The sequence below is a fragment of the Carassius auratus genome, chromosome 26, assembly GCF_003368295.1.
Source record: "Carassius auratus strain Wakin chromosome 26, ASM336829v1, whole genome shotgun sequence".
Classification (NCBI taxonomy): Eukaryota; Metazoa; Chordata; class Actinopteri; order Cypriniformes; family Cyprinidae; genus Carassius; species Carassius auratus.
In genome coordinates, this window is record NC_039268.1 from 7986377 (window position 1) to 8009943 (window position 23567).

General features: G+C 35.0%; 1 protein-coding gene across 1 annotated transcript; it reads right to left on the minus strand.

The window, feature by feature from the left end:
- Positions 1–74: 74 nt before the first annotated feature.
- On the minus strand, positions 75–21588 carry ugt8 (UDP glycosyltransferase 8). Its single transcript, XM_026204002.1, has 6 exons — positions 21202–21588; positions 15283–16109; positions 10331–10473; positions 7286–7362; positions 3355–3574; positions 75–2587 (listed from the first exon to the last, which is right to left on the minus strand). Exons 2-6 carry the CDS (start codon positions 16105–16107, stop codon positions 2227–2229), a joined length of 1626 nt encoding a protein of 541 aa, XP_026059787.1. The 5' UTR covers positions 16108–16109; positions 21202–21588; the 3' UTR covers positions 75–2226.
- Between the last annotated feature and the right edge of the window lie 1979 nt (positions 21589–23567).

The following is a 23567-nucleotide window of genomic DNA, read 5'->3' on the forward strand; positions in this document are numbered from 1 at the left end:
TCAGACCACAGGAGTAAGCAAACAAAATATTTTATGTTTATTTACCATTAGTATTTTTGCTTGTCTTTTTATTTACATAACACAGACACACATTAAATCATTATGAAAAGAAAACCTAAAAAAAAAAAAATAGAGTAAACTCCTTCAAGCAGCCTTTAACTACTTCTGCAAGGACTTTATCAGGAAACCGACTATGAGAGACAAAGAAAGGCATCGATGTACTGTAAGTGAACTGGAGCATTGGTTTTAAATGATCAGTATATAAAGCCAAAGCTGGACACAAGTTGGCTCATGCAACCCCATTCAAATGTACAGTCATACACACCTCACATATACCAAATTACAATATATAACCACTCACAGACACAGCCTTTAAGGTTAGAGCCCATCTGTAGCTTTTTCGTCTGTTGTTATCCATCAAATATTAATACTGAAAATCATACAAAACAACTATAACGTTCTATGTGTGTGAGTGTGTGTCACTGTTTAACCAGTCATAGCTCTGATGCATTTACAGCCTTAATTCTAGCCAGTGTATTTTCAAGTATGGACAGTCTAAAACAGTGCTTGGCTGAAGAAATGCTTTAAACCTCATGGTAAAAACAGCTTCAAATGTCTAAAATGTCAGTGAATCTTCTTTTAAGTCATTTTGGTTGTGATTCCTAGTGTTCTTAAGGTGATTTGACTGTTTATTGATCTTGGATATATAATGTTTATATGAACAGTTTTGTGGTACATTTAAAACAATCACACTGAGAGTATTACTGGCAACAGTTCAGTCTGACATTGAGTTGTAAAACCAGCATGTGATTTTATAACAGGTTGTCCAGTGGCATTTTTTTTAAATAAAATAAAACCTCAAAGACTGACAATGCACTTTAACGCACAAATAATTGACAGAAGTACAGTTTATTGCCACCGCAAAAAAACTGGTGAAAAGTTACACAACTTAATGTTAGATTGACATGTTACCAAAATATGGTAATGAAAATGGCTGAAGGTTAAAAGAACCAGTAGAGCACCATGGGAAACAATCATTACAGTACCAAATCCTCCAGGTCACTCTAGGACTACTGATTTGTGGGAACATGTCAGCAAACAATCTTTTGCTTTGATAACATCACACGTCCAATGAAGGTTCTAATAAAAATGATGGTTTGTTTGGGACATTTCAAGACACACAGGCACTCACACATAAAAACTACTGTAAACCCAACCCCTCTACCCCACCCCGTTTAAAAAAAAAAATCCTTCTAAGCATGATTTGCTTAATAAAATAAACCTTTCAATATAGATGACTGCAGTAAGGAAAAATTGTTACTTCAAATCCTAAACATCCATGATGCAACACAATGGGTAAAATTGACTCATTTGAACCCATATCTGTCAACACGAGGATAGTGTGAAGGGATTTCAGCTTGTCTGAAGAGAAACTACAGTTTTGCTATTAATTAATTAGCTAAAATTAATTAAATTTGCTAAAAACAAAACAGGAAAATGGCTAAGATGCTCTTAAGACTGTTAGTATACCAGTATACTGGTTCCTAGCATTCCAAACTTATTGTAAATAGAAGATTTAAAGTTTAACATACCTAACAAAATCTCTAGCATTTTCTATAGTTAGCATAACTAGCAGCATTAGCTAGTTCTGGTTGTAATGTTAGCAAAACGAAAAGCATATTAATTATTAAGGCAAGGCTGGCAACATAAACCCTAGCAAATATGCTAGCTTGCTAACGTCTTTCTGAAGAAATTAAAACAAAGTAGGAACGGAGTGCGTAAAACATAAATATAGAATATGCATTGAATTCAGTGCACAACAGTCAACTGTTTTCTGTGAACAAAATGTATGAAATTTATATAAATAGATCTATGTATTTGGATGTAGTAAAACCTGATGCCCCATAGCTTGATAGCCTCTTGTTTAAAACATACATTTCTAAACCATTGCTTTTTCCACAAGTATAAACTCAACATTCAGGACCACAACTGAACATTAACTTCAATCAACAGGGAAAACAACGTCCACAGAAGCTTTCCATATATGTTTTCTGGATTCCTTCCATTCTTCCTTACTTTGGCTTCCCACTTACAGTTTGTTGTTATCATGGTTGGTTTGTTTCTTTATTGACCCATGTATTTATTTCCTGGATAGGCCCTGCTTTGAGTGAAGAGTAGTTAATTCCTCTCTTTAGTGAAGCGTTAGTGTTGATTTCTCCTAGTGCTTTACTTTAGTTTTTTCTCAATATTTTTAACATGGCCATTTCTTTTGTGCTTGCCATTTGGAATTCCATTATGACAGTGTCCGTTCACCTTCTCCACTGGAGATGAACTTCGCCCCAATCGTGATTGGATGCACTTGCCTATTCGGTAAAGCAAGTAGCCAAGTAGAAGCATGCACACTCCTATCACCACAGCGACATCTAATAAAAAGTACTGGTAGGTTGGGATCTCATAGACTGCAGAGCGGAGGTGTTCGACGCCACGGTGACGGAGTATATAGCTTATCCAATAAACTGCCCGACTCACTGGATGACCAGGCTGATCTTTATGAATCTGAGACAACAACTGTGCTCGCTCACGATACCTTAAAAGAAAGAGAGATGAAGAAGTTTCAGAACATCTGAGATAGCAGGATGCTGATTTGACATAAAGGCCACAAGATAGCACTGTACCATAGCTCCATGAAACCCAGCTTAAAGATAGATCTGATCTTTAGTTATTATAAACTAGTTATTAATAAAAAAAAAATATTTTCATTCACAAAAATATGAAGATCAGATCTATCTTTAAGCTGGGTTTCATGGAGCTATGGTACAGTGCCATCTTGTGGCCTTTATGTCAAAATAAATAAAAAAAGTTCATTTTTATTAACACAATTTTGTAAACATTTGAGTAATATGTTAATATTAAATGGTCTTCAATCCACCATTTTATCGAGAAAAAAAACAGCCTAGACATTCTGCTAAATATCTATTTTTGTGTTCCACGTCAGAAGAAAGTCATTCAGGTTTGGAACAACATGAAATGAAATACCACAAAATTCAGCCTGTAGAATAAAAACTTTTTAGGCTACATTGCTCTTTGACTCACTTGAATTTGTTAAAATACCATGGGTCTGCAAATATTGACACCATGGTGGGGTTTACAACAGGTCTTGTTTATCATTAAACTTGAGTAACCCCAATTCCACAGTCATTAAACATTAACCAAGCTCTGTGTGTGAGGGTTTGGATTTGTGTTACCTGTTTTTTAATAGACCTTTTACGATGATTGTGTGTTTGTTTGTGTGCGTGTGCGTGTGTGTTACACTTTATTCAGTTTACACAGACATTTTATACAGATTTGAAATACCTTTTGTCTGTTATGACATTAACCATGGCAGTATAAAGGTCTTCTTCACTCATTCTTTTCCACTCAAGCATTATGCCCATGCCTTTGGCCTGTACTCGTGTCATGGTGTCATAGTGATCTCCAAACAGCGGCACACCCACCACGGGAACGCCATGATACATGGCCTCATAGATGCTGTTCAAGCCCCCGTGGCTCAAGAAGGCCCGTGTGTTTGTGTGGCCTGTGAGTGAACAACAGATACAGTATTAGAGCAAAACTTCAATTACTGAAAAAATGCCATGAATCGCATGAATGGCTGAATGGCATGGATGGCTCCTCTTTATCATGGTAGCATTAATAACTATTATTTCTTTAATACAAAATTTATAATATTTGATATGAAATACAGCACCATTAAAACTATTAAAACACATTTTCCCTTGTGTTCCGAGTGGTTACTGGACCAAAATGATTTATGTAGCAGGTATACAAAGTGTTCTAGTAGTATACTTGTAAGTGTAATGTTTCAATACTCCTTGGGACTAAATCGGCCAACTTTCTAGTATATAAAATATACTTTTAAATATACTTTAAGTATAACAGTAGCAAACTTTGAGTACACAACTAGTTTACCTCTATGTTTGTAGTTTGTACTGCAATTATAATAAAAGTGAACTTGATTTGCTGATAGTTTACTAATTAAATACTTTATACACTTATACTGCAAGTATACTCCTAAGTTTTCCTTAAGTGAAATTTATATCATACTTTAAGACTACTATGTCCCTATTTAGGTTTGAATTTGTATAAATTTTGTTACATGAATATCTGAGCATGCAAAACATACAAAGAAAGAACAGTGTATCTGCTTGTAAACAAAAACATTTCATTCTAGCTTCATGCATTCTTTTTTTAAACACTTTAATGGGGGTAAGTTACAAAAAAAAAAAAGTTGATAGATGCAGGCTATGCACACTTTAACTACACAGAAATCCTTGCAAAATTCCAATCAGACAACGGATGAGGAGATTTCGCTCAAGAGCAATTGATGACATGGCTGAGAAAGCAAATATTTAAGTGTAGGTATTATTATGGTTTTTATGACCTAGGTGTACATTTTACCAGCTGTTACCTACAGTTTATACAAACATTATGGTCATCGACCAGTGATTGATATCTCAAACTTAATAATAGCGGTTAGACGTTGGATTTTGGTTAAAAATGAAAATTGGGTTGACGTCTAAATCCAACGACTGTTTGACATTAAGCTCCAATGTTGGCCAGATGCAGAATTTTGTCTGGAACCCCCCCCACCAAAAAATAAAAATAAAACATAAAAAAACGGTGAAATGCATGGCAGTACACGTATTACCAGCTTCACCTATTACTAACCAGTTTGACTTTATTTCTGTCAGAATTCTACAGAAGTTATTTTTGAGAATTAACAGAGGTTTAGATGTTGATGTTTTATTTGAAAATGTTTGGTCACCGTTATTGTGATCAGTGTTTGCTTTAGTTGGGTAGTTTGACTCTTGGCTTACTAAGTTTGTGGTTCCTGTAATAATATTTACCAAAACACATAATTTGTTATAAAAGGAGTCATAAACAAAGATAAGGTGATATAGTTTTCATTATCATGAAGAAAAATGATTGAGGAAAATTATTTTTGTCGTCATTGACCAAAATGGTTATTCATTATTAATGAACAATATTCAAGAGACAATACTTTCTTCCCTCAAATCAGATATTCTGAATTTTTATTTTTAAATACAATTTGGGAGAAAAAGTTTTCGAGACACATAGACATCAATAATCAGCGTATGAATCTCAACAATGGTGACATAGTATAAAACGCATGGCTCCCAGCATGCATTGCTGCATGAAGCATGTCACCATTTTTGAGATTCATACGCTGATTGTTCATGTCTGTGTGTATCAGCATAAGTTTTTGGAGCTCAAGTTTGTTAAAAGATTTTAACTGATTGTTATAATACCGCTGGATCTTATGTGGCAGAAACACAGGGTTTGTAATATGAATGTACTAATGGAACAACATAATTGTTAGATTAAAAAACATCAGCGAATCAGGTTATTTCATGATGATTATAAAACCATTAACAGGTAACAGCCATCACTTGATCTCATGTCACTTTATCTTTCTTTGATGCTGCAAATGTGCTTGACAAACAAACTGTCACTAGAGCCAAAACATATAAGTGTTAAGAGCTCAACTAATGGAAGCACTAATCACTGTTATGGTGTTTAACTGTTATGCAGTTATGGAAATTAAACACAGAGATAAACCCCTGTTAATTTTCAATAAGAGCTTTTGTAGACGTCTGACGGAAATAAAGTCAGTCTGGTTAGTAATAAGTCAAGCTGGTAATGCTGTTTGTGGAGTTGTTTAATCCTCCTCTACTGAGATCTTGAGATATTTAATGTGCTGCCATGCATTTCACCCATTGTTGCAGTGTGGTGCTTAATCCAACCAAAATTTAACATCTGTCTGATGTCGGAGTTTGACGTCAAACAAAGTTGGATTTAGACGTCAACCTGACTTTAATTTTCAACCAAAATATGACGTCTGACTGACGTTGGATTAGTTGGAGTCCAACGTCTTCCTGACGTCACATTGATGTACTGTGCCTGCTGGGTGGTGTTTCTTTTTCTTCTTCACTTGTGTATTTTTGAAAATTTTGTACAGAAGATGCATACTAGCACCCTCTACCATAAACACAGATTCTAGGAGAATAGCTCAAATATATTTAGACTTTTTGTAAGTATAAGTCAAGTATACTTAAATGTAATTTTAAGTATATTTCTGAGAAGTACATAAAGAGCATTTCTGAGAAGTACATAAAAAGTAAACTAAAAGTATACTTTCCTATTTTTAGTTTAAAAGAAGTATACTAATAGCACATTTGAATAAACTTATTTTTCGTAAGGGAATGAACAAAACGTTTAATTGACCTTTCAGAGTCACTAGTTGTACATTAGCTCATCTAGTACCCTTACATATCTTTAAAAATACATTTAAAGACACATAGGAAAATCAAAGGGAATTTTGCATTCGCTTTTGTAAATTTGTCCGAGGTTTCACACGGATAGGGTGGGGTTTGTAGAGTATCACTTCCTCACTGGTACTGACACGAGACAGGACATTTTCATTTTATGCACAAAGCTACATACAGTGTATGTAAGCACATTTTGCACTCTGATTAAAAATGGTAAATCAACCGTTGTTTATTGTGACAGTGCTGACCATGTGTCATTGACCTTGAAGTTCGGTACAGCTGAACTTTAAACAAGTAAGTGTTTGTTGTTTTTTTCCTCAGAAAAGAAATGCCTTGGGTCCATCTTGTCTACTAAATTTGTGTATCAGACTTTTTTCTTGTGGTTCTCTTTGGTTGGATGATCAATCCAAACTGATTTAATCAAAGCACAGAATGCATCAACTAGGTCATCAGAGAACATGAAATGTTGCGGACAGCAGAAAGACATTGAGAGAAAGAGAGAAAAGAAAGAATGATGGAGACAGAAAGGCCCTCTGTGAACACAAACCCGTGGTGAAACAGAAACTCATTCACACAAACAAACACATGCACAGGCTTTGTGTCCTTTATACAACAGAGACATTATCCTAAGAGATGCAAAAAAGAGCAGTGAGGAGAATGAGCTCTCTCTCTCCTGCACACACTGCAAAAAAAATAATCAGTTTTCCAATAAAAATATATAAAAAGCCTTCAAACAAGGTCATTCTAATAAGCCGATTCAGTGCTTAAAAATATTCCATAATTAATAATGTAATAATATTATCTAAAATATATATATAATGGTTTTGTTGTTGATTTTTTTTTTTTTTTTTTTTTTTTTTTGTAGTGGGGAACATTCTAACTTTTTATGCATTTCTGAATTCTCAGTGTCACTTAGTGAGAGCTACAGTGATACTTACCCAACAGGTCGTTCTGTGGCATCCAGTCCACTAGTTTAGTATTGTTGCCCAGATTGGAGGGAGGAACTCCAGAGAACCTGCAGAGAGATTAAACTCATTGAGATACAAGCTTCCCATTCTACAAACTCTTTTAACGTTGTGGATTAGACAATCTTCAGCGGACAAGAATGAAGAATTTGCTAGTTATTTAAAGCGTCATAGATACTAGTGAGATCAGGAATTTGGATTTGGAAAGTAAAAGTGCATTAGAGACAAAGATATGAGAGAGACAGAGACCAAATAGTTTGCATGCATAGATTAAAATCAAAGCTTACACTGAGAAGGCAAATAAAAAGAAAAAAGATTTTAAAAAAACAATCGGACAAGAATCATATTGACTTCTACCTTGTAAAGCTCATAAAGACGTTATTGCAGTAATGCATTCAATATATTATATATAAAAATTATAGTTATACTACATATAAACATTACACATGAGGTTTGACGAAACATCAAGAGCTAAAACCACTGTACTTTTGAGAAAGGCATTGAAGGCAACATGAAACAGTATTCACAACCCATTTGACTATGTAAAGTGATGGCTTTTTTATTTTTCCAAATGAAACAGAATATTCAAACAGCAAAAACAATGTGGGATGGGATCTGAAAGTTAAATTACTGTGGTAAGAAACTACTGGCATCATTATTGAAAGGTTGCTTTACCTACAACAGTAGGCTAAAACAATGCCTGAAAAGCTACTAACGCAGTTGATTAGCATTTTTTGCTAAACATATGGACTAATTTACATAAGCAGATTATGAGAACAATCAATTTGTCTGATGCACTAATAAATCAGTATAAAAGCACCAGGAACACACACCCCTTCAAAAGTTTTGAGATTTATTTTAAAAGAAATTCAGACTTTTATTCATTAAGAACACATTAAATTAATTGAAAGTGAACTTAAAACGTTTATGTATTGCTACAAAGATGTCTAATTCAAACCAGTGCTGTTCTTTGCAACTTAAATCAAAGAATAAAAAAAAAATGCATCACAGTCTCCACAAAAATATTAAGCATTACAATTGTTTTTAACATTGATAATAATAAGAAATGTTACTTCAGCATGTGATTTTATATTGTCTTTAAGAGTCTTTGGACATCTACTAAATAAATTATTAAACTAACAATACAACAAGAGGACTCCAGCGGAGATTATATGAAGCCTTTGTCTTGAAGTCTGTCTTGAGATAGTAAAGAGCTGGGGTTCTCTGTCAATGGTGAGCAAACACACACAGCCTGAAGGCCAGTATATGCCAAACCTAATGACAAACATTCTACAGTTTCTTAGAAACCTGACAGCAGTCAGTGACTCTAATTACCTTTACTGTAATTTATGCGCAGTGTGACAGGAAAGAGTTTAGACCATATGTTCATGACTTCATGTCTGAATACGTTACAAGAGTGGTATACAGTAGTCAACATTTGAAGTGGATCAAAACCTTTCAAAGTTTTCCTAAAACCAAAACAATACCGATTCTAGAATAAGATTAATTTTTTTGATCCACTTCAAATGTTGACTTCTGTATTGTTGCAACTCATTAGAGTTTGTCTGTCTGTACAGTATGTTTATGTGTGTGTTCCCTGGGCATTTCCACTCCCATCTGTGTCCTCATTAGTGAAGTCTTATCATGGCACATTTGCATGAATGCAAGAACGCAACTGAGATTCTATGGCATGACTACAGGAGTCATAACAATGTGACTACCTATGACAACAACAGGTGCTGCTATTTATAACCATGCAGGTTCACTTATGAAAAGTGTATATATATATATATATATATAAAAGAAACTAAATTAATCCAAAGGGAAATTCAAAGTTTACATGCCATGGTAAGAGTGTAGAAACGCAGTACTAGTGACATATTTATGAGCTGCGCTAACTTATAAAAGGATCAACTCTCAAATCCTAAATTATGTTATCAAATCTGCTTCATATACAATTTTCTATAAATAAATCATTCCCTTGAAATTGAAAATATTGCCATTATTTATTAACCCTCATGTGATTCCATGCTTTATTTCTTTCACTGTGTTTACTCTTTTCCAAAAAATGAATCCCTTATGGGGAGTGAGGCTTTCCAGCTTAAAAGTTGGCAAAATGATTATCAATAAAGTGCTTCCATGTTTGTAGCATAGTTTAATTTGTCTATCCTCAAACAAAGCTTTAATATGGCTTCAGATGATTTGTATATATGCTCTACTTTTTTGTACAGTACCCATTCATTGTAATTTTATAGCAAAAGGAAACCATACAATTATTTATAGAGTTTCTATATTTGTGTTCCACAGAAATAAAATTAAACTGTTTATGGCATGAGGGTACAGTAAATAATGACAGAATTTTCATTTTTGGGCAAAGGGCCCCATGATTCCTATAAAAATGAAGGTTGGGGTTTCAAAAAAAAAAAAAAAAATTTTTTTTTTAACCATTTTAGAGAGTATTTTCCACCGAGCCTATTGTAATGAATGTGTATTACAGAGAAAGATTTATGCTCTTACAACACAACAAAACAAAATACAAAATGATAATCAGAATAATCTTCACATATTCTTTTCCTTTTTAAGATTTTAAGAGGATACTGACATGACACCATCTCAAAGGATCAAATGTCCCTCCACTGCCAACAAAGGATGAAGATTTATTGGGATCTAAAACAAACATACTGTGATTTATCTTAATTACTGACAATACTCTCAATAAACAAGTGAATCTGTACAATGCTTTAGTCCAAAATGAATTCATAAAGTTTTGCATATAGAAACCATTGGAAAGTCTAACGAAACCATCAGATAATTTTGAACGAGGGTTCACTGGTTCGAAAATGGAAAACAAAAGTTATTTGTAGCCACACGCTTATCATTAACCGGCCACCACAGGTCAGTTGCCAATGGATACTATTTGATAGAGAGAAAAAATAGAAAAAAACCTATAAGCTCGTGGTTTGATCTTTTGGAAAAATTGTTCACTGATCACATGAAAGAAGAAAAGAACAGCTGTACCTCCAGATGACTCTCTGCGGAAGACGACTCAAGGCTCCTGCAAGTTTCTGAGCAATGTCCTCTGACAGATACTTCACTCCTGCACCAAATGACACCACTACGAAACCATGTTCATCTGTATCCTTCACCCAGGCTTCAAACTCCTGTACACACGCAAATCAAATAGACAATTAAACAATTTAGGACAAGGGTTATCAGACCTCTCCATGAAGAACCCCTAGCAGTGCATGTTTTGTATGTCTCCCAGTATCTGGCACACCCACTTCAGGTCTTGCAGTCTCCACTAATGGGCTGATGAGGTAAATCAGGTGTGATAGATGAGAGAGACATACAAAATGTGCAGGACTGGGGGTACTCCAGGACAGATTTGAGAACCACTGATCTAGGACATTTGTGGTCCTAGATCAAGACAAAGCAATTCAACATTATATGGAAATTTCATGGTAGATGTGTTAGCATTTAAACTCAATGGTTTTGTTTGACTTGAAAATATAAATTTTAAATGACTACATTGGGATACAATAAAAGTTATTTTAGGGTTCAGATAAGCTAGAAATATCTCCGTAAAATAACATCTGCACATAAAAACCACTGTATATGAATCTGGTAAGTATTCAGTACCTAAGTACACAAGGTACCATAGTATTACCATCTGATATTAAGGTAAGCACTTTGAACAGAGTAGAACATAAGGTTTGTTATAAACACAATATGACATTTTTTATGAGGTTCTGATGTTGTAAACATGCAATAAAACAGCTGAAGATTACAACTTATTATCAGTGATAACCAGCACATTGCACCATAGTTCGTCCAATGCTTAACATTGATAGCTTTGAACTTTCTATTTCTTACAATGTGAAAACATTTGGTTCAAAATATAAAATGTTTTTAAGGTGTGGACATGTCTCAAGCTACTTTACGTTTGACAAAGACAGACTGCATGTTTAAAAATCCTTCAACATGAAAAAAATCATGAGTAGGATTTCTCAAAACCTGTTTTACCCCTTATGTCAACCACAGAGAACGGCAATGAAATGCCACCACAGTGGAAAATGAAATAAATAGGATGTACAAATGTATTTTTTTTAAGTGGTGTAAATAAGACTTCAGACCAGATTCAAATCCACTTTAAAACAAGAGCCAGATTGGACTAAACCTCAGTTTGTGTCAGTTGATGTTTAAAAATGGTGTTAAACCTCGGTACAACCATGGACAGCAATCTGGAGCCTAAAAAAAGCACACGATCACGTTATCCTGCTTTAATAACTAATACTGGGGCAAATAAAAAGGATTACTAAAAGAATTTAGATTGCACACAGTGCACATGTAGTTAATGTTCACACATACACACACACAAAAAAAGAAATATATATATATATATATATATATATATATATATATATATATATATATATATATATATATATATATATATAAACAATCTATAAAAAAGATACTAAAGCTCTTGGCTGGATTTAGTATTAAAATATGACATTAACTTTAATAAGCCACTTGAAGCAGAACATTAACACAAAGTTAAGACTAAAAGGAGGTACTGTATGGCTAATATTAAACTCCAAGATGGGAACATGAAATAGACGGCTCTGGGACAGTTGTATTAGACAAAAAATATTTTGTCAGTTGATTTCAGATAATTCTACACTGAAGCGAGAGCAAGCCATGTGAGGGTATGAAAATGCGGTCAGTCATCACATTCAACAGGGATACTTCATTTGCAAAATAATGTTGTTAAACCAAGCAATATCACAAAATATGTACAAAATTACCAGAAAAGGACACAATGTTTCTATCACACTGAGTAAAAAAAGTTAATCCATCTAGAAAGTATTCCTACAACAAAAACTATTAGCCTATTTTAAAAAGGACAGATTTAAAGGTCAAATTATAAACATAAATTATTGTGACCAATAGGTGCTTTACCAAAAACATGAGCTTGCCATTTTAACCTTTTAATTAGTTTTAAATTGTTGGTACAAATTTCTGAGATTTGGCTGTTGATTATTATATTACATATTCACATATTCCAAAAAATGCAAGATAAAAATCTTAAAACAAGTAAAGCTTTGTGTTAGCATTTAGCATTCATTAAGGCATGACTGTGGCCTATTACAATATTAACAATGATAAGCAACTCTTGGTCATTATGGTAAGTAATGCATTATGTTAAGTAGAAAGGGCATTGTTAGCACTGTAGTGCAATTGTTAACATAAAACATTAATGGTATTAATGAGACTTGGTGTAAGCATTTTGTATCAGCAGTTAGCATAGCTTAAAAAATACTGGTTGAGGGATTCCTGGCACTGACTGTCCGCTCCTCACACTGGTGTCTTTCATACACACCCAACAATAGGCACATTTAGACACATAAACACACGCTCACACACCCTGCACCGACAAACACGCTATTTGCATTATGGCTCCGCAGCATACAATGAGGCCATTTGGGCGCTTGGTATTCCAAAAGTGCAAGCTAAGGTTCAAAACCCCCACTCCTATTCAGTGGACAGCTCTTCACTATCACAAGCATTGATAAGAACAGCCTTTGTGAGCATAACACCCTGGTGGCAAAATCAAAACTTCATATTATTACCAGTTAAATGAGCTAAAACAGAGATAATAATGACTTAAATACACTGGATATTTTCTAGATAAATGTTTTTATAGCTACTTGTTTATTTTCACCACATTCGGCCTATTGATTTTTAAACTGGTAAGTGGACCTTGGTCACTTGTTTGAGGGAGTGGGTTGTGGCATTTTTGCCATTTTGTGTGAGGCTGGAGATATTTGGCAATCCTGAATATCTTGAAATAAAAATGAGGTTCCTGCAATCAGTCGATCCCCATTATCAGAAAATGATGTAATTTTACTGCCATTCATGCACTCAAGCATCAAAAGTACTGCATGTGCACACCATGCATTTATTGAAAGATCAAGGGAACTTAGAAATAGAAATTGCAACTGAAGTACCAACAGCGAATTGTGGAGAAGGCAAACACATGTTGTTGGTTAATCTTATCCAAATATTCATTAGTTCATTAGTTTTCCATCCAGAATGTGAACTAGTAGGCAATAACAGATATAGGCTAAATTATTTTCATGCTATGGCCAAAAACTGATAAATGGGTGATAATACAATTATGTGCTAATTTGACTTAAAAATAAATAAATAAAAAAGACACTAAAACTGTTTTAAATGAATGAAATATCCGTTCCGTTCAAGTGTCCATAATAAAGAAAATTTGGATTCCATTATTCCACTGCCTCTAGTATAAAGCCTGATGGTTAGCTTTACTGCATCTTCTATGGTGTCCAGGAAACATCATCACAATACGAGCAAATTGCACAATAGCCGACTTTGTGTTTATTAGTGATCGGTTGCCGTGATTTTGCCAAGTAAGACATGTTCCTGGAACAACATCTTCTGATGATCATGGATCAACATTATTGTACAAAAATATAGACTTAACCCTATCCCTACCCCTAAACCTAACCTCACTCATAATATATTCCCAAAATCAGTGGGAAATAATAGCTCATTAATAAGGGTGTAGAAGCACCTAACTCTGATTGCAAGCCCAAAATAGATATTTTCTGAAAAGTTATATCTCTGTTCTGATTGGTTGATTGGAATGTTTTTTCCAGGATCAACAAGGAAGTTGATCTAGGAACTTGTTGTACTTGGTGAAATCACGCTCGCCATTTAGCGTTCATAAAAAATAAACAGTTCTATATTTATATTTTTTCAAGCCACTGTAGCTAATATGAAGCACATGTGTTAATACACTCTATGCAGTGGCTAAGAAAGAGCACCACAAATTGCTCAGTGTGTAATGTCCCATAGGAGAAGTCCAAATGTAAAATTTGGATTTTGTCATACCATTAGACAGTGTATGATTTTAGAGATTTTAGAGAAACCATGAAGAGGGCTGAGAAAGGCCAACTCGGACAGACTTATTCAACTGTAGTTATATTAACAGCATCAATCCCCTTTGTCAGATTCATCACACCTTTACAAGTGGCAAAAAAATGACTCAGCTGATTCAAATCAAAGGGGTAGTTCATGCATTAAGTAACTAATGAATAAGCAGTTGAATTTAGCTTTGAATTTAGTAGTTAAGTACACTTGTGCACAGGAGCATTTCCATTGGTTTATTTCCATTGCTTGACTCCACTGTGTTCACCCGGATCCAGTTCGTATCCAGTCCAGATGGTGGATCAGCTCCTAGAGACGACCTCTACAGCCCTGAATTTCAGCAGAGACCAGGACAACTAGATGAGCCCCAGAGACAGATCCTCATTGTAGACCTTGTCTCCTAGACAGCCATCGGGACAAGACCACAGAATCAAAGGAGCCCTCATACACTCTAACTTTGCTACAGCATAGATTAACCTCCTGGCTCGTCTGGCTGGAGAAGAACTGGCCCCCCAAACGAGCCTGGTTTCTCCCAAGGTTTTTTCTCCATTCTGTCACAGATGGAGTTTTGGTTCCTTGCTGCTGTCGCCTCTGGCTTGCTTAGATGGGGACACTTAATTTCCAGCGATATCGTCAACTTGAAAGATACTAAATGAATAAACTGAAATGAGCTGGACGATGACATCATTGAATTCAATGATTAACTGCTTTTAACTGAAAATTGTGTTTACAATTAAAAGAGTGTTTACTTTTGTCCTTTTGCATTGACACACTATTTTCCTATTTGATACTGTTTTTGATAATTGATGCTTTGACACTGTCTGTATCGTCAAAAGCACTATATAAATAAAGGTGACTTGACTTGACTCAAGTTATGCTTGCTTTTCAGCTTAATTGCTCCTATCATTATAGTAAAGTTCCAATATCCTGTACATACCTCAATGTGGTGCCATAAAAAAAATAGTAAAACAATGTTTAGAGATCGTTTAAACATAACAGCACTTATTTCTTACCTGTGACAAGGGGCTGGGGGGTTTGGTGAGGATGCCACCTACATAGACAACATGTGGCAGAGTGGGTCGTGGGAACTCAAGCGCCATGTCAGTACACAGCATCCAAAGTCGACTGTTCTGAACCAGATCATGCATGGACACAGATGGCTGGATGTTGTATTTCCTCATGATGCGATCATATTTGGGTAGAACCAGGAACTGGACCCCAAATCTGGAAACCAGGTACACTGCTGTGTTAGCTACCCGTTGGAACAATGACATACGGTCTGTTAATAGAGAGTTAAATTCTGGGACATAAGATAGGGGTGCTGGTGCCCCAACTTCCGCAGGGTACCACAGTCCTGTGCTGAACACTGCGTATTGAATACCCAGAATGTGAGCTATGACAAATCCACACATTTCATTGGGATCAACGAGCAGGAGGTCAAACTGTTCACGTTTTAGCTGCTCCATGACAGAAGCACTCCCAACAACAGCATCACAGTTTTGAGAATAATGGTCCAGGATATCAAAAAGCTCCAGTGCTGTGAGACGCCCTGAGAAGATGTTGTGAACTTTTGACTGGAGAAAGTCATCGGCTGAGGTGCTGTTAAAGATTCCAGGGTAGCGCTGGAGACGATAATGGTTGGAAGGTGGGACTTCACGACCTTCGGAGATCAGGAAGACTGTGTCATGGCCCTCAGCGTGAAGAGCAGAGGCCAGGGTCTTAAATATATACAGGTGGCTCTCAAACATAATTGGAGGAACTACCACAATCTTAGCTGCCCATGAGAAACTCGATGCTAAACACCACAGCAATGTGGCAAGCAGGAAAAAAACCTTCATGGCTGTAGAAAAAAAGACAACAAATGATTAGTGATACTTCAATCATTCACTGACTCTTGTACTGAGCAACTACATAAATAAAGTAACACTTAGGTTTAGGGAACAATTCTCACTTTTGCTTATTAACATGCCTATTATTAACATACAGGCTATTAATTAGTACTTATAATGCACAAATTCTGCATGACCAAATTATACATGCCTAATCTTACCTAATACTTAACAACTACGTTATTATTAATAAGTAACAAATTATTTTTTTTTGTGGCAAAAGTCGATAGTTCTTAATAGCAAAATTTGGACCTTTAAATAAAATATTACCATTGTCAGCATTTTAGTATCCATGCAAGCACATCTTACAATACAAGCAATGCTAAACTACCATATTCCCAACCTGAAAGTCCATTGTGGTCTTTAGTTAGCATTGTAGTGCAAGTGTTATCACAAAACAATAAATTAGATTAATGGTAGTGTTCACCTTTTAACAGCCTCAGAATGACTAAGATTGTTTTCAAATTAGCAACTTCGGACTCATTAACTAGGCTACTGTTGCATGAGCTTAAGCTGGAAAAAATAGTTATTAATAACTGTTATTGTTAATGATTGTAAAATGTGTTTTTTATGAGCCCTGGCCATTCACCTGAATCTCAGCTTCATAAAAAAAAAAAGCTTTTGCATAGCCATAAAAGTGCAATGATGCTCAAAACCTAATCATTCAATTTGGCAGTGGGTACAAATACAATCAGTTACTGATTCAATCTGCTGGTTCAAGACTGTAAAAAATGTTCGTCCAGTTTTCCCACACTCTTTTCAATCAATTGAACACAAGGAAGAATTATATTTCAGACTTTTTCATTTGTTTGTACCAATTTAACAAAATAAAATAATGAAGAACAATATTTACCTATATACCTACACACCAGAACATGTACATTTTCAAATAATGACACAAATTAATCTTGTTTAAGTGCCTCAAACTTACCAAATCTAACATTGTTTTTAGCTACTAAATCTAAAATTGTAATCATTAAATCTCTGCTTCAACATTTCAAGCTTGTAAGTCATAAGACTTCTCTAATTACATATAAATTAAATAATTATAGTTGTTGGTGCCTTAAAAATACAATAAACCAATTAAAATGACCAGTTAAGCACTGTTTTTAAAAACATCTGCATGCCTTAGCAGTCCTAGACATTAATAGCATGTTTTAAACAATCCCCAAGGCTTTGGTGTTCTTGACTTTCATCTTTAAGCATCTCTTTAGTCTCACACCTTAATTAAAGAACATAACCTACAACAGGCCGTGTCTGGGGATCCAATGAACAGGTGTATGTCATTGTAAAGAACAAAAAAGCTAAGGAAATGTTGTCTCTAAGGAAGACAGGGCCCTGAGTGGTCTGCATTTATAGATTGACAAACAACTCATTCGGGCATTCATTCAAATGATGTTTGCCACATTTATAATCTCTCAGACTGCTTAAACAAAAATGCTGCATTTGACCCTCCATAGGAAACAAAAGCAATGTCCCTGTCAGGAACTGATGAATGAAGCCATTAATGTAATTGGAAGCTAGGAATGTTACTGCTTTATTTAATATTTACAGAACGCTCCACAAATAAGAATGACTGTCCTTGGATAATGTCCTTAAAATGTCAAGAGTGATTAAATAAATCTATAAAACCCATACCTGTAAATAACAAACAGGTGTTTAGTGGTGTTCAGACACAGTGAAGCTTCAGTGAGGAGAACAAGGAGACCTGAGAAAGGTATGTTTCCCAGGCCATATAAGCCAGCTGTTGAGGTAAATTTCCCATGTTCCTTGCTTTTAAATGACGGCTGTTGTTTCTAATGTGACCCTTCCACCATTTGGCTCTCTCAGTTTCAGGTGGGCTATCACTATTACAACTTTTTTATACCAGACAGTTGATGGTTGCCATGGCAACCCTGCCAGAGTCAAGCTGTACCCTAGCAACGTCATAGCTTGTGTTACTAATGGGTGGTTCAGGTTTCCTGCCCATCAGGAGGAGTAACATTCGCTATTAAACACATGGAAAACACTGAGATGAATGATAAAGCTGATAATGTGATCACTTCATTGTTTAGGCTGCCACACAAAAAAAAAACCCAGATAAAAAATTATTCTCTTGAAAAAGCTACCGAATATTTTCCAGACTATTGTAAACTTAGTTTATAATGCATTGCTCTGCATTTAAAATCAGCCATTGTTCTCCTTTTAGACGATACAAAATTGCTTTTTGACAGTTATAATTATATGATCATTAAACTACCACAATAAAAACATAATATACTTTGTTTGTAAAATACAAATAAATATTGTTGTTATTATAGTTTGTGTGATCTAAATGGTCCAAAAAAGTGTATATAAGGAAAAAAAAGTGAATATATTGGGACAAATAAAAACATTGTTAAAATTCAGTTTATCAGTCTAATTAGTTTATTAGAAAATTTATATTATCTAAAAATGGCATTCCATTTTTCTTAATAACAAGAGATCAAAGACCTGTAGTTGGTTGTTGTAGCCAAAAGTTAGGATTAATATAAATAATTTTATTAAGGGCATTTGTGATTTAGCACGATTCTCATCTTACAGTAACATTTATAGAGAAAAACTACACTGTACATTAAAAAAGTGCATGTGTCAGTCTATATAGACTAAACAGGAACTTTCTAGGAGTGAGGGAGATGTTATCTATACAAGAATAAATCAATTGATGTTATCAGCAGGGCATTTTACATGCCTTCAAGACTTTGTCACATTAACTTGTGTGTGCTACGGTTAAGTGACACATTATTATGATTGTGATAACTGATAAGAGATAATCAATGCCCAGACAATCTTAGAACAAACCCAAACAACTCACATGGTGTGATCAGGGTGAATGTGTGTTAGATGTATCTGGGTTTCTCTAACCAAAATTGGGGATTTCCCTGCTCATGAAAAGAATGTTTTATTTTTGATACTTTAAGACTGAATAAAAGGTACATGATTCATAAAATCAGCAGGGGTGAACTGACCATCACAGGCCTTTTTCTGCTCAATTAGGCAACAAATGAACTTTATCTAAATCGCTAATGTTTCACTATGGCTGCACAAATGAAATACTACAGACATCCAGTGGAAAACTAATTCTAGGAAATTACGTTTTAAAAAGACTCTTTCTTTGTTCAGAGCTTAATGAACAAACCCCCACTAAGACCCCCACTGAAGACACTACAGAATGATGCTAGTTAGAATAAGCGATTGGTTAATGGATGCTTTGCATGTGATCAGCGAGTTCGAATGGACTTTCAATATGCAAAGAAATGCAAAACCCACTAGGCCACATCCTTTTCAATGAAAGATGTCCTCTGTTCACAAGACAAGAAAACATCTGATCATATCTTAAAGTACTAATCCTAATGTCATGGAAAACAGATACCTCACACAAAGAGTTAAGGATAATCTCGGTCCAAAAAATATATTTATATACAAAATAATAAACCCAGCCTTTGGACTTCTGCAATCACACCTTTTCTGGTTAATCCTAGTTCTATTTCGTAGAATCTCACAATAAATACACACAGGTATCATGACAGCAAACTGTAGGAGTCCAAACAACAGGCGCTCAGACTTTAAACTGGCCTAACAGGATCTTCCCTTCCCCCGCACACATAACACATTTACTAAATGCCATCTAAATCCATATTGCTTGACAAGATTGATAAAAATGAATGAGAGCTGATAACTGGTGTAGAGTTGTTAATATCAGTTTTTAATATTATTTTATTTAGTTTGCATTACATTAAACAGGACACTTACCAGCACTGAAGTGGAGACTCACATATGATATTGATTTTGAAGAAAAACTCAAAATTAAAATTAGCAACATTATCATTGCATTCACCTAGATTGACCATGTTTATGTTTTGGCCTGGATTCAATGTTGACATAAGTAGATTGACATAATCTGTTATTTGTATTTGTTTCATTTTAAATATAGTATTAATATTATTAATTTTTTTTAATGTTTTGTCTGAATAATCAGTGTAGCACAACCATGCATGCAGGTAGCCGTTTTGTTGTCATGTGACAAGAAATCCATAAGAGAGAGACCCCTTTAAACTACCATCAAGGTTTTTTTATTTTATTATTATTATTATTATTATTATTATTATTATTATTATTATGCTTTTTAATCAAATGGCACATTTTGTTCAAGTCAAATGGAGCAACATTAAGCTAATCCTATTTAAAGTAAAAAAAAAAAATCTAAACTTATATTTAGGAAAAAAAAAATATGTGTACACTTTTGTGTATCCAGGGTACATCTGTTTAAGCGATTTTTACTGGTTACATGACTTACAGTAACATTTTGTAGGTCTATAAATTGTATAATTAAACAGTACCCTATATAGTTATATACCAAACAGGCACTTTACACATATTTCAATTAAGAATATTTATTTTTTTTTTTAGGTAAAAACACCCCACACTTGTCCCAGGCCAAGTGAGTCAAACCATAAACATGTAACCCCTTATCCAAAAATGTTATTCTTTACAATAAAATTATGATAACAGATAAAAACATAACGGAGAATAGGAAGAGATATTTCAATCAGAACTGACATTATCTCTTTATTTTAGTTTATTTTAGATGGATGTTAAATGGGAACTGAATGTCAGTCCTAATGCAAGGTGCCCCTGCTAAACTAGCGTATCACTCGCCTGTTAAATATTAATGAATGGGGCAGGTAAAAGTGATGAACAGGTAAATCTTTAGATCACATCAGAACGCTCACTTGTTCCTCAGTCTTAAGGAAACAATTTAATTTTAAAACACCAAGTGACAGGTACTATAACAGATCGTGATACAGTATTTTAGCCTTTATATAAAAACCATATAATGAAAGTGAGCTCAGTTTCAAATGGACACCGACATTTCAAAACGTCACATGCAGTGCAAAAACTTTAAATGTCAGCCATCTCCGCAAAATAAAAGAGAAACCAAAAGACACACCTATGTCACCTGTATTAAAGACTGTTGCGCGTAACACCTGTTTCTAAACCGAAACGCCGCCCTTCGCCGCTTACCTGTACAGGTGAACCCGGTAGCTCGTCTGTGAAATTCACGTCCCCTCGCTCTTCTGAGCTTCTGACACTTTTACATAAATCCACAAATGGTGTTGGCCGGTATAAACTGTCCGTTTGCCACAACAGGCGAGGTGGTTTTCCCAATAGATGGGGCGTTGTGTATCACTCCAGTGAGGGCGGGATATGCGAAACCTCACTTCACAGTCACTACAGGGAGTGGTCCAGCCATAGCAGTGTAAGCGCTAGAACAATAGACAGACTTCGGCCTTCCCTGAGTCAAATCCCCTGGGAAGTGTCAGGTGCGTTGTTTGCTCTGTCGACACAGGTATTTGCATTTGAGGTGCGTCATCACGGCGCTTCTATTTAGGCAGAGTTGGGCTATAAATATGACGGTAAAGACTCAAAGACAGAGTTGCCAAGTCCGCGTATTATACGCGATTTTGGGTTTAGATCTTCTTTTGTATAGTTGCGTGAAAAAATCCAGGTTTACGTTTTTTGGGGGTTTATTTTTTTTAAATATGGTTGCTTGTTAGGAAAATCTGACAAGCAAGTTAGTTTCATTATATTCACCGTGTTCCTCCAATGCATTGATTGACACTGCTCACAGTTAATAGCCAACACGTGCAATAATGTTAAAGTGCTGCAGCGTAATTTGCCAAATGTTCCGCTGCCTCCTCCCCCTCTCTGGAGAAAAATCACGTTCAAAAAGAATTCGCGTGACGCTGTAAGCCAAGTGATGATAGAAGTAGGAGTGGGATGACTTTTTGTAGCTAATGTATTATCACAGTTTTCCGATAGGCCTACTATTAATAAGAGTTAATACATTTGGTTCGAATCGCTTATTTTAGTAGGCTATAAATAGGTGGCTATGTTACAGTTCCCATTTGAAGCTTGTGTTTTTCTCCCTTTCCATTTCTCCAAATCTATTCTGCTCACAGGTGATTGGAGATGAGTTTTGTTCCCACTTTGTTGCAGTTGGCTGATTTTCGTAAAATAACTTCTGTTTTTGCTTTTCAGATAAAAGAGTGATTTCAGGTTAATATGGTGCAGGCTCCATTATTGGTAATAAATAATTTATAATAAATATTGATGGTAAATATATATATATATATATATATATATATATATATATATATATATATATATATATATATATATATATATATATATATATATATATGAAGGAGCGGTTGCTTATTTATCTTGCGAGAATTGGCAACAATGTTCACGGAGATCATTGAGACAACTTCTTAAGATAATAGCATCATTCCGTCAATTAAACAATACTCACGAACAATAGTCTGAAAAGCCGGTTTGAGTGCGTAATAGTTGTTTATAATTCGAAAAATAAATACTTTAGAAGATTAACTGTTCTGTTACTACCGTTCACAAAACCGGTCTATTAAAAGTTGGTTATCAACAGTAGCTACAGCAACTGAAGTAACCTACTAAATGTAGTCTCTAAAATAGGTTTTCAAATGTCAAAAGTTAGAACTTTTAAAATAAACAATAGCCTAACTTTCCACCAAAACGTCATAGTTCTTCAGATTAAGCTGGGGACAGGACAATTAAGTCTTTGTGTCTGTTTGTGTGTGTGTGTGTGTGTGTGTGTGTGTGTGTATCTGTTAGTGAGTGAGAGAGAGAAAGAGAGAGAGAGAGAAATAGAACATGAGGATTGTGTTTGAATCATTGATGATTCTCTTCAGTTGGTGCGACTCATATTTCTGTGCAGTGCTTCTGTGGGTGTTAAAAAGTTTAGAACCTCAAACCTTCAGACGTGCATACAAGGGTCAAAATAATGACTGAAATTATAACGAAGAAAGTGCCCCAGGTACTTAAAATGAGCACTACCTGAAGAATATGATTATGCGGGTTGTTGATGATCTTGACTGCCCACTTTCTGAATCGTGGTTCAAATGGGCAGATTGTAGCCAATGATTTCTTTAGCTGAGCATATAATATGCTAGAGTCAGATGCTGTGACTGACCTACTGTATACCAGATTTTTATGGATTGTTTCAGGTAACATTCAGTGATGAACTTCTTGAGATGGCCCAGGAAGTAAAACCTTTGTTATGCCTATTTAGTTATGAAGACAACGTCACATTTCCACCTGAGCTTCTGAGAAGTAATGATTCCTGGAAAACTGAAGAACTCAGCTGTGGTGACAGTTGAGCCCAGCAGTGCAGCTCCTAATTATGGGTTTAATGCCTCTGTAGACACTGCAGTGAGCGGTAGTTGTCAGATATTTTCATTCGTTACCTCAAAGCAAGTGTTATTGAATATGTAGCTTATATTAAGTTGTTTTTAATGATAAAAAAATAATAAAATAATATAAATAATAACATAGGCTACTGTTGCTGTATG

Bases quoted from the DNA above. Each gene is read 5' to 3' on its own strand.
- ugt8 (XM_026204002.1), bottom strand. From the start codon at position 16,107: ATGAAGGTTTTTTTCCTGCTTGCCACATTGCTGTGGTGTTTAGCATCG. The intron at 10,474-15,282 runs GTAAGAAATAAG...GCGTGTGTACAG, and splicing joins CCCCCAGCCCCTTGTCACAG to GAGTTTGAAGCCTGGGTGAA. The intron at 2,588-3,354 runs GTATTTCAAATC...CTTTCTTTTAAG, and splicing joins AATGTCATAACAGACAAAAG to GTATCGTGAGCGAGCACAGT.